A 12,497-nucleotide genomic window follows, 5' to 3' on the forward strand; every position below is an offset into this window, starting at 1 on the left:
TAGAATTTAAAATACTTAAATTTGAAATAAAAGAAATAATTAAAGCCAAAAAAAGCACAAACATAAAATCACAATGTTTAAATTTTGATGGCAAGGTGTTCATATTTGAGAGCCACACCCTTGGTGGCTACACTAGTTTTAACTCGCAATGAACTAGTTAACATAAGAGGTCGCTAGTTTTTAACTCACAACGAACTAGTTAACACAGGGCGAGCAATATTTCCCAACGAGTAAATGTCGCATTAATTACTATGTTCTTCTACACCTCTCATCTATTCCAGTTTGTGCAGTTGTCAATAGTGTGGCCGAAATCACTAATCAGAAAAACGGGTTTACAAGGGCATGGTTGGATAGATGGCCCATTTGGTACTATCAGGAGGGTGTATTATGTTGATTCGGGGTAGCATCGGATGTGCTCTAGCCACGAAATTTCGTGGAGAGGTTGGGGCACATGAGATCTCCAATACCCAAAAAGGGTTTGGGCAGATTCTAAACAAATCAGGAGATATTAAAATAATTAATATATTTAATGGAGTCCCTAAGTCTAAACTTAGGGAAAATAAAATATTAATGTGTATTAATATGAATCTATGTTAGAATGGTCCAAAAGACATGGATCAAGCCAGATCTGATCTTAGCCGTTGATTAGAGACTTAATCTCGGCCGTTGAGATGTCAACAGGAAAAGTATAAGAGGAGGCTTGAGGGTCACTTAGAGAGTACGCCAGATGATCAGTCATTCTATTCTCTAGAGCGAGGTTTGCTAAGAGAGATAGAATCAGTGATCGGGAGAGCAGTTGAGGGGCATTGAGTACAGAGAAACAGAGAAGGCAAAGATTGTGTTGGGAAAGCAGAACAGCGGCCAAGGAGGGTGACGCAGAGCCAGCAAGGGCTCACGCAGGGCCACGTAAAGCCAGCGAAGTGTTGCGCAAAGCATAAGAGGGGCTAGCGCAGCTGACGCAGAGCCTCCCAGAGCTGACACAGGGCCTCCTGGGGCTGACGCAGGCCTAGAAACGCTGACACAGGGCCAGCGTGAGAGACAGGGGCTAACGCAGTCCAGTTTGGGCAAACGCTGGGGTTGCAGAGCAGTGTTGTGCTGAGGAGCCGCCGAAAGGGTTTTCCAGGGTTTCAGCCAAGAGATTTCTCTCAAACTGTGAGGTATAGCTGCTAAGGAAATTCTCTGTTGGGTAGGCCAGTTTCAACACCCAGATTGTACTCTGATATCTGATACCCAAATTGTTCACAGAGAGGCAGTTGTTGGAGTCTAGAAGGCTGCAGAAATATTACAGAGTGGCGCTGGTGAGGTACTGTACTCTGAACAGTACCTGACAGAGCAAGGCCAGAGGAGTTGTTACCGAGGGTTTCTAGCCGAGGAACCAGGATCAGCAGTGCAGTTGCACAAGACGATCAGAGTAGGGGGCATCTCGACAAGCGACAGAAGGATTTCTAGGAGGGAAATCAGGACTCAGAGAGAGTCCAAAAGAGAAATTCCAAACAAGAAGTAGAGACTAAGAGGAGTCAAACAGAGAACTTCCAGGAGGGAAGTAGAGGAGCGTCATGGCACTACACGGGGTAAGAGACCAAGATAGACTCGATAGAGCATCGAATTTCGCAATCTGGAAGGCCAAAATCTTATTAGTGCTTGACAGGAATCGTGCCAAGAACTTCGCCTTGAAGACAATAGCTATCCCAATCGACCCAAATGATAATGACAAGTACAAATAGGCGATGGTGAGGGCCAAGTGCATTATCCTTGACAGGGTCAAGGATCATGTGGTACCACATATAGCCGAGAAGGAAACGGCAGTTGAGATGTGGGAAGCTCTCAAGAACCTGTACCAGCATACTTCTGTGCAGAGAAGAATGTTGCTCGAGAATCAGATGAGGTTGTATCAGATGAAGAAGGGTCAAACGATTAACTCCTTCCTCGGAGGACTGAATAAGATCCGAGATCAGTTGACTGCTATAGGAGCGACACCGGATCAGGAGCTTATGGTGAGGACAGCCCTGAATGTTGTCTGAGAAGAGTGGCAAGTGTTTGTCCAGAGCATCCTGGGCAGAGGGACTCTCCTACCTTCGGACAAGATATGGGCAGCTCTTCACCAGGAAGAGATCAAACGGCAGTCAAAGACAGGTAGCAGCAGCAAAGGGATCAAGGTCAAGCAGGGGGAGGAGGATGTGGCCCTAGCATCTGAGGGAAAGCAAGAGAAGCAGAAGGAAAAAGATCTCTCCAAGATCAAGTGCTTCCACTGTGGGGAAATGGGTGATTATGTGACCCAGTGCCCAAGGAAGAAGAGTAAGGGAGAGTCTTCCGAGACTAACGCAGCGCCAGCACAGGCAGAGAAGGAAGTTTTGACAAACGATGACTGTGCTATGAGTGCACACACACCACTTGAGCGGAAGTGGAGAGACATCGAGCTATAGTCAGGCAGACTGCAGGCGATGAGGGGCAGGATCCTTGAGGTACCTAGCCTCTTGGATTAGACGTTGCTATGGGAGCCCCGACAAGGAGTAGCAACACTGGCTGAATGGGTAGAGACGGATGCGGATGGAGCGGCAGAGAGAGCTACAGTGCAGGAGTCCCAAGACAACGCAGAGCTAGCAGGCTGCAGCATTGCGAGAGGCACAGGATTGTTGCACCAGTGCAGGAAGGCACAACGAGGTGTGTGATGGTGCGAGATGCGGGGATTTGTTGCAGCAGCAGCGCAGAGGTCAGAGAGAGGGATCACTTGTCAGCGGTAGAGGGATCTTCAACATCAGTGGGTGTTTCTAGCGCAACAGGGAGGTCAGTTGGGAGATCAGTTACTTACTTCTCAGTAACTCAGTTGTAGTGCAACAGTGGGCAGCATGATGCAACATGATGAGAGGAGGTGCAATGCAGATGCAGTGTTGAGAGAAAGGACCAACAACAACACAGATGCAGAGAGAGTTGTCGTACAGATGTAGCAGTGGCAGTAGCAGAACCATGGGCAGCAGTACAGGAGGCAACAATGCAGAGGATGGTGCGCAAGAAGGCCTAGCATCAGCACAGGTACTGATGCCGAATGATCAGAGTAATACTCAGTGAGGACTATTGCTAGAGCATAGTCCTCGCTAAGAGAGAGTGTTGATTTTGGGTAGCATCAGATGTGCTCTAGCCATGGAATTTGGTGGAGAGGTTGGGGCACATGAGATCTCCAATACCCAGAACGGGTTTGGGAAGATTCTAAACAATTAAGGAGATATTAAAATAATTAATATTTTTAATGGAGTCCCTAGGTCTAAACTTTAGGGAAAATAAAATATTAATGTGTATTAATATGAATCTGTGTTAGAATGGTCCAAAAAACATGGATCAAGCCAAATCTAATATTAGCCATTGATTAGGGACTTAATCTCGGCTGTTGAGATGTCAATAGGAAAAGTATAACAGGACTCTTGAGGGTCACTTGGAGAATACACTAGAGCAAGGTTTGCTAAGAGAGATAGAATCAGTGATCGAGAGAGCAACTGAGGGGCATCGAGTACAGAGAAGGCAGAGATTGTGCCGAGAGAGCAGCGCAGCAGCCAAGGAGGGTGACACAGAGCCAGCAAGGGCTCACGCAAGGCCACACAGAGGTAGCCAAGTGCTGCGCAGAGCACCAGAGGGGCCAGCGCAGCTGACGCAGAGGCTCCCAGAGCTGACATAGGGCCTCCTGGGGCTGACGCAAGCCTAGAAAGGTTGACACAGGGCCAACGTGAGACAGAGAGGGGCTGACGCAGTCCAATTTGGGCAGACGCTAGGGTTGTAGAGCAGTTTTTTGCTGAGGAGCTACTGGAAGGGTTTTCTAGGGTTTCAGCCAGGAAATTTCTCTCAAACTGTGAGGTATAGCTGCTAAGGAAATTCTCTGTTGGGTAGGCCAGTTTCGGCACCCAGATTGTACTTTGATATTGCTTAATAAGAAAACCCTCAGATAGTTGCACCAGTTTTCCCGCATTGGGTTTTTCCGGGGACATTGGTCCAAAAATAATGGTGTCATGTGGTTTGTTTGTTCTTGTTTCTTTTAGTTGTTGATCTGTAATATGTTGAGCATGCACTAGTGTTTATTTTCAATGTTTACTTTGTAAATAACTTGTTAAAGAACAATTAAAAGTATGTAGGAATAAATCAGAATAAGTGCATGAAGGGTTTCTAAACTAAGTAAATTTAGAAACTTCAACATATTAAATAGCAAACACGCTGGAAATATTGCTCGTCGTATGAACTGAGCCCTCACAATTAAATATTTTAATATAATAATTGTCGCAAAGTTTTAGCCTTTCAATACAAACGGACATGGTGCAGTGCGAATAGTAATTGTTGTACTTAGATTGCAGGATTGCAATGATTTCATAGTAAGGCTTGAGCTCTTTGAACCAATCAACATCTAAATAAATAAAATTAAACAAATTTAAAAAATAAATTATATTTGTTTTACAATGTGAACTTTATAAATTATTTGTTTGATTTTTGGTTAACCATAAATTAATTCAATGTTCAGCGCATAACGAATGCGTTATATGCAGCAGGGATAAATTAAGATATGATTTGGGAAAGACGTAGGGACCTAAAAGTATAAAAGGCCACAAGTAAACCATTGATTTGTGTACGAACTGAATGCAAAAATCGCACAATGATAACGCCAATTGGAAAATAAAAAGACCCTACTTTCTAAATAAATAAATAAACCCTACTTTCTCTATGTTATAAATTAACATAGAGGTAGTATTAATAGAATCTTATGAATGACAGGTTATTTATTTCTTTTGTACTGTAAATTAAATAAATAAATAGCACCTTACATCATAAAGAAGTGGAAGATGTAGCAAGCCCCAGGGGACAGCTCAATCAGGGATGGTCATGATATGAAGTATTATGTAAACTATGAGATCTGATGTTCAAATCCTCCCAATTGACCTCAATCCATGGAAGGGGTGTACGTAGACACCTAGACATTATAGTGGTAGTGGATGAAACCGACTACTTGTCAGCAGAGTATGAAACCGGCCCAATTGCTAATTCCTCTAGATACCAAAAATAAATGTGAAAAAGGTAACACAAAAGTTTTGTTATGGATGTGGTAAGTTTAATCATTATACTGTTGTTGTATTGAATTCAGGAGAACAATGCCAGGCAAAGTCACTTGTTACTATTCTTTTTCTTGTAATGCTTTGTTGCAAAGATAAAACTTTGTTTATAAACAATTGTATCTATACCCTCAGCAACGCATAGAATCAAAGTCTCTCATATACCTGCCCCTGGTCTATGCAGTTAAACATAAAATATAAGCTCAAGCTATGAGATAACTTTCTTCCTCCCGAGTTTATTTTATAAGTTGACAGCACATTTTCCTATAAAAAGTAATATGAAAGGTTTGATATACAGAGCTACCAGATTTAGGTTATGATACTAGTTTCAAAATTTATGTACAGTACTCACTTCATACTTTCATCCGGAACTTTGTTTTGGATGTAAGATCTAGTATTGAATTGATATCTTGCATAACCATTATGGCAACATTTTGAGACAACAAATTACTTATGTGAAGAACAAAATATGAGTTGGGTTTTAATTAGAATTTATCAATTTGGTTGTAGACATGGGTTTGCAGCAACATTAGAACAAAAGAATGATGTCTTGCTGAATATCAAAAAGAATATTTAGTAAGTATAACTTGACAAAGCACAAAGCACCTTATAATGTTAAATGGAAGAAAGAGATCATTGTAGTGCACAATAATGATCATATTTTTAAGAGCACTTGCAGAGATCATAACTCCTCTATGTTTGGTGTTGTTTCTACAGTAGCCAAAAAGAGCAACACTTGTAGAAAACAAATTTTTACAGTTGATCAGTTTCTGCCTCAGAGAAATTTGGTGTTTGAATTTTGAGGGGTCCAAGTCACGGTTAATGCATCACACTGCACAAGCGTGTATCCTGGTTGGCAATTGTTGTTGACTGCATGTTAGATATTTAGCCCTCAACCTGTCCTAAAGCACATAACCGGATAAGATAAAATCGACACAAAGAAGTATGATTCAGGTAGCAGTACAAGCATGTGAGAAGAGAAAGAAAGATGTAGCCAGAGAAAGAAGAACATGGAATTCATCCAAGATATAAATTTAAACTAAGATGTCAGAGCAGATAAAGAGAGAAGATATATGTTGGGCAATAACTTGAGCTACCTCTAAAATATATTTACCCGCAATAATGCAACTGATTATGTAAAACTGTAGAAAGACAATACAAATTAAATTAAATGATGACATTCAATGAAAAAATAATCTGGACGTCCCTAATTAGAATACCAGTTTGAAGGATCACATTGAATGAAGCCCGGGTAAATCTTTTTGATGCTTGCATGCATGTTCAATCAGAGTACAGTAAATATAGCAAGTAAAACTCTGGAGTTGATAACCATCAAATACCTAAAAGATCCAAGAAGAATGAATAAGGCTGTGGAGGAATCGGAGAACATAATTACTAATAATATTGTTTAGCTTCTAGTAGTCAAATACAACTTTTAGTATGGTAAAGGTAGGAACAAAATTACAATTGACATAAGATGATTTAAAAAAATAGGCACAACATAACTACAATTCCTTTTTCACTTTCTCTCAAAAATTATGCATCTTATATGACAATAGAAAATATAATTACGTTAGATAAGATATTAATTTGTTCCCTCCACCAACATAGGCATGCAAGGGCAAGATGTCAGCCTTAGTCCATGTTACCTACCACCTGTGGGTGACAGCCATAGGGGAAAGTTTTTCTCCTAGATGGTCCTCAGTCGACAGCCAACAGCCCCTTGCAGCCACCAGATGCCTTATTCCATTCCATCATTATATCACATGCCACCTACCACTTGATGGATGTACCATGGACATGTCACCCCCCTTAGAGGTAGAAACCACCTAATAGGGTCATTGGTTAACCCTCTTATTGAGTTTCGAGACACCTGTACATGCTAAAGTCCAATATGGAAGGGCATGCCACTATGAAGTGTCCACTTGATTCCATGATTTGTAAGCTCTTTTACTTGATTACTCTAATGATTTTTGCTATTGGAAGGCAAGGGGATGATCTTATACAAGATTGCAGGTGGGTCTCCATTTGGGGTTTGGTCTCCCTATACGGGGTCCAAGCCCTCCAGAGGGTCATATTGGCACTTGTAGGGTGAGCATTGAGAGCCATGGGCCTCCACCATAGCAGAGAGAAAATTGCCACTTCATGGATCCCTCAGCACCATTCATTGATTACTCGTATTCCACCTTTTGGATGAGGATGATGCACCTAGACCGCCATGTCCAATAAGCTTCACACTTGCACCACACACTTCGCAGATATTCCAAGGCCCAGATGAGGATGTGTCTCACCATGGGAGACAAAGGGAGGGCTTATGTCATCATTCTAGCCCTTACATATGGTATACAAGCATTATCGATCCACTTGGAGACCCATGAGGATGTCATTATGCCCCCACACCCACTTGGGGACACCACATTTGATTTGCTTGGATATCAAAAGGCCACCACCTTGATTACTATGTTTGGAGCCTATTCTCTCACCTTGGCACACTTTGGACTCCACTAGGCCTCTTCAATGGCCCAACGACTCATTGTATCTACTATTTTGCCTTCATGAGAGGCTTATCTTTGTATTATGGAGTTATCTTGGTGGGCTTGTCACAAAGTTTTGTTATTCTAGCACATTATTTTATTATTAAGGGGCATTATTAGGCTAATAAGCTATTCAAACCCCCTTATGGATTGTATAAATAGATGAGAGGCTCATTCATTTCTCTCATCACATTTTGGGATTGGACCATCTCTTCTTGAGAATTTCAGCTAGCCACTTTGATGGATGAATTGGAGATCTAATGCATTTCAATGTTTGGAAAAGCTTGATTTCTTATCTTAGAGCTTCGATTTCTTTGCATTTTGATGATTGGAATAATTTTGCCATACTTGTGAGTACCTTTTTCATGCTTATTTGTAATTTTTGTCTCATAAAATTGTCTATGGAATATTTCCATTCATGAAGCTGGTGTAGCTACCCTTTAGCTTATGTGAAGTTGTTGGGCTTGTCTTTGTGAGGGATTATTCATATGATCATTTGAAGTATGATGAATTATTGTCCTAGAGGTACATGAATTTTCACGAATTTCCTTGATTAGTCATTGTTTGCAATATAAAGAAGTCTAAATTTCCTTTTGTAACCTAGTTGTTGCTTAGGCCATACGAAGTTGCCGGGGAACTCCTTGGTTGGAATTAAGCCTATCTAAATTTTGATTTCATTTGACTCCATTCTCCCAATTGGCTAGGCACTGGTCTAGTCCTAAGGTGATCACAAAAGGATATTCTTATCACCTTTTCTTCCTCTTTCTAAGCCCTAACCTAGTAGACCTCCTAGGGCATCATCTTAAAATCACTTTGAAACATTGAAAACCCATGAAAATTGGTACACTACTGCGCTGGGGTCTTCTTGAGAGGTCCTCCAAATTTGAGGTCAATCCCACGGTGGAATCTCGAGATATTCCAAGCCCTAGCATGAAGGCCGTTCTCTTTCCTAGGCATCCTTTGGTTAGTGGCTTCATTAGGATCATTATACTCAAATTTCAAGAGAAATTAAATTCCTTTGATCCTATTCTCCACCCTAGCTTGGTCAAGATCACCCATTGGTTGCTCCAATCCAAACCCTTGACCTTGTCTGGGCCCACTTGGTCTTCTTTGTGGTCCCACTACTTTATAACTTCAATTTCACAAGGATCACCTAGAAACCCTATTCTTCAAGATTCCTTGATCTTGGGCACCTCGTTTCAAGTAACTCTTCAACCCTAGGTCTTGGTAATCCCCTAGCCCTTCTAAGAGAGCCATTCATCTTGCTTCTATAGCAAGTAAGCGCATTACCTGAGCCTCTCTTGTGAATAGGCTTTAAGAATCACCCAATATCTTATCACTGATCCATCTTTCTAGTGATTCCTCTCATGCCAGGACTCCTCCCATTGGTGAAAGTTCGTAAAGAGTAGGGAGATTTAACAGAGGTGACAGTGGGCTATAACTCTATCGTTACCCCTTGACCTAGTAAATTTCTCTATAGGATCCCCTCCTAGGACCCCTGCTAGTTTGAGCGGTAACATTTTTGGTGCCATTGTCGGGGACATGAGACGTGTGTCTTGTTTCCCTTACAACATCATTGGTATATTATTGGTGATTCCATTGGAAGAACAAAGCCCTAATTCTTCATTGAACTTTAAGGTCAATGCTTGTAGGGTGAAGCAAGCACTTCTCTAGGCATATTTAAATTCACCCTGGCGCCTCCTACATAATTTAAATGTATATCTCAATAGGATGTCTTTCTTTGATGATTTTCCCTCTTTGTACATCGCTAGCATCTCTGTGCACCCTAATCATGTCACAGGAAGCATGGTACGTGGGGTGCCCATGTTTGATGGTGATCCACTCTCCGCAATTGATCATGTAGAAAGATTTATTGCGCATGATTTAGAGAAAGTGGTCCACCAAGATTGTTGACGTAGGTTGTCATTGATGTCAATATGACAATATTCTAGATACTAGATGATCCATGAAGGGGAAGCACAACAACTCCATGAAGAGACAGGAGCAAGGCCATCAGGATAGCCAAGCCATAAGCAAGAGTCTGTTAACAGAGGAGTTAACAAAGGAGGCATAACAAAGCATCTTGCAGAATATCAGAGCAAGAGAGGCATGTCGAAAAAGGCAGAAGCCATCAAGGTATGAAGGTATCAAGAGGAGGTCATTGAAAGACATTGCAAAGCCAAAGGAAGACATTGGAGCAAGAGGAGCCATATCGGAGGAGCATTGCATGTAATACATGCCCAAGAAGAACCAAGAGGAGCTACAAGAGGAGCCATATATATATATATACATAGATATATATATATATATATATATATATATATATATATATAGATATGCCAAAACAGAGCTATCAGAGCTATAGGAGGAGCCATATATATATGCCAAAGAAGAACAGAGCAAACAGAGGAGCAAGAGAGCAAAACAAAGCTATCGGAGAGCATAGCGAAGGAGCAAAGAGAAGACAAAGCCATCGAAGGAGAAAACAGAGCTATTGGAGCTCAGGAGGAGTCTTATCGGGAGTAATACATGCCAAAGTGCCAAAGAGCGGAATACATATATAAATGCGAAAGAGTTAAAGGCAGAAAACTCATATATATATATGTGTGTGTGTGTGTGTGTGTGTGCATTTACACTATCGGAGGCGGAAATCATAGTTGCATTGGAATACACTATCGGAGCAGGCATATATATATATATATATATATGGGCAACAATGAAATCGACGGTTCGGCTATGTGCCATCACCCCAAACCCCCAACAGAGATATATATATAGATATGTGGACCCACGGACCATTACAATGTGATATAACATAAGATTGGTGGAAATCATGTTATGGGTTAAGTCAAAGAGTGGAGGAGTATATACACAGACCCAAATGGGTTATAGCAACAACCCTATATAACATCGCATCTGCCCATCGGGAATCTCATATTGCAATGTATAAAAGGTTGTCACCCCCGAATCACCGATTGCGATATATATGTATGGACCTGACGGAGGCATTAAAAACAGCCCATAATATGTCACATCCACCATATCGCAAGAGCTTAGGGCCTTGCCGTTTCGAAAGTGTCGATTGCGATATATGTTGCGGACCCGATGGTCCGATTGTAACACAGTTGATATATATCGCGTCCATCGGCCGTCGGCGACTGCCGATTGCGATTACAAGGCAGACCCGAAGCAGTTATAGATGCGAGAGTAATACTTTTGAAGTCCGCCTTTAGCGCTTTGCTCATGTTTTTTCTTATAACTCTATGTATTCAACTTTTTTGTATTGCACGAGGTCTTAAGGCCAAAGATGCATATAAAACGCACCCGATAGTTCAGGAGGCCTGAACGATAGTTCAGGAGGCTAAATCATGGCGATTGTGATTGCGATTGGGACGTGGCATCTGCGTTAAACTGTAAAGTCCTATGTATATCTATGATGATTGAAAAGGAGCGTTGTTACAGTTCTAACTTGGAATATGTGTTCTCTGTGTATTATGCGGTCCTCGTCGTTGAATCAACGTATCTCAAGAGTGTTTGTGAGCACGAAGAGACAGAGGAAGCCATAGTGACCAAGGAGGGAAGCCGAAGGATCAAGCGATGCAGAGGAAACTACAGAGACTGAGGAGGAAGCCAAAGAGCCAACGAAAAGAGGAAACTGATAGACAGAGGCATGAGGAATGTATAAAACAAGAAAAACATAGAACAGAGCGTGGTTGTACGTTGTTGATACAGTTGGAGGAAACAGAGGTAGCGAGAGGGTCCATCAGAACAAAAAAAGGGCCGAAGGACCAACAGGACAGGAGATAGTCGAAGGGCAGTATTAGCCAACAGAAATAGTCATGCTAAAGCATTCACTGTGACAATAAGAACATATGCTTGAACAGAAAGTTGGTTCTTATGCAGAGCTTAGTGCAGCTAATAGTGGACTCACTAAAGTTGTGTGGAGACATTATCAGAGGTCATGAAGGCTATTGGAGATTTTGCGTGAGCAGTATGAAGAGTTGTAAAGACTCCTTCATGAGAAGACTGGTTGTCATTGATGTTGTAGCATGGAGACTACAGTGAAGCTGTAAAAAGGCAGAACTCAGTAATGAAGAGTTCTGGGAGCAGAACATTACTATCAAACGAGCCTTGACACGATTGGGTCGGAACCCTTGGGGCTAGTGCCTCAGAAGCAAGAAGGATTGGAGTCCTTGGGGTTGGTGCCTCAGAAGTAAGAAGGATTGGAGTCCTTGGGGTTGATGCCTCAGAAGTAGGAAGGATAGGTGTCTTTGGGACTGGTGTCTCAAGAACTAGAAAGGATTGAAGTCCTTAGGGGTTGGTGCTACTAAGTCCTTGGCGAAACAAAGTTGGAGCTCTGGAGGTTGGAGCCTCACAAAAGTCCAAGTTGGTGCTTGGCAACTGATTGTAACCACTTATATACTGTATTTATTTTACTACAAAGAATATATTAATAAAAGCATTTATTCTTGTTGTTCATCTTGTGTTCTGAATATAAATGTTTAACTGGCAAAACAATAGTAGGAAAAAGAAATACTGATTCACCCCCCCCCCCCCCCCCCCGGTATTTCCAACAATTGGTATCAGAGACAGTACCTTCATTCAAAGCCTAACAGCTTGAAGGTTGATCTTTAGAACACAAATGGCGAAGTCAAGGAATAAAGCCTCCAATCCTCCCAAGGATGTGTCTCCCTCTACTACTAAAATAGAAGACACTCAATTTGAGGAGGCTCCAAGGCTCAATGGCAACTTTAATATATGGGAAGCAAGAATGAGGAATTTCTTACAGATTCAAGGCATTGAAATCTGGAAATCAGTGATCATTGATAGCAGGATGGATGAAGAATCCAAGGAGTATAATGCAAAATCAATGAAGGCA

General features: G+C 41.7%; 1 protein-coding gene across 11 annotated transcripts in view; it reads right to left on the reverse strand.

The window, feature by feature from the left end:
- The window catches only part of LOC149262923 (uncharacterized), a 302,883-nt gene that overhangs the window by 36,068 nt on the left and 254,318 nt on the right, over nucleotides 1–12,497 (reverse strand). For 2 of the 11 annotated variants that reach the window (XM_089425464.1, XM_089425448.1), the window contains one exon: nucleotides 5,536–5,933. The exons of 1 other annotated variant lie outside the window; for it this stretch is intronic. In XM_089425464.1, the coding sequence (XP_089281590.1) occupies nucleotides 5,904–5,933 (30 nt within the window). In that variant the 3' untranslated portion in view covers nucleotides 5,536–5,903. Of the gene's footprint in view, nucleotides 1–5,535; nucleotides 5,987–6,300; nucleotides 6,425–12,497 lie in introns of those variants that run through there. 8 more of the 11 variants (XM_089425465.1, XM_089425442.1, XM_089425462.1 and 5 more) reach the window with 6 other exon arrangements.

Source organism: Pinus tabuliformis, chromosome 6, assembly GCF_031772625.1.
Source record: "Pinus tabuliformis cultivar Carrire ecotype Pingquan chromosome 6, CPIR1, whole genome shotgun sequence".
In the NCBI taxonomy this organism is placed as follows: Eukaryota; Viridiplantae; Streptophyta; class Pinopsida; order Pinales; family Pinaceae; genus Pinus; species Pinus tabuliformis.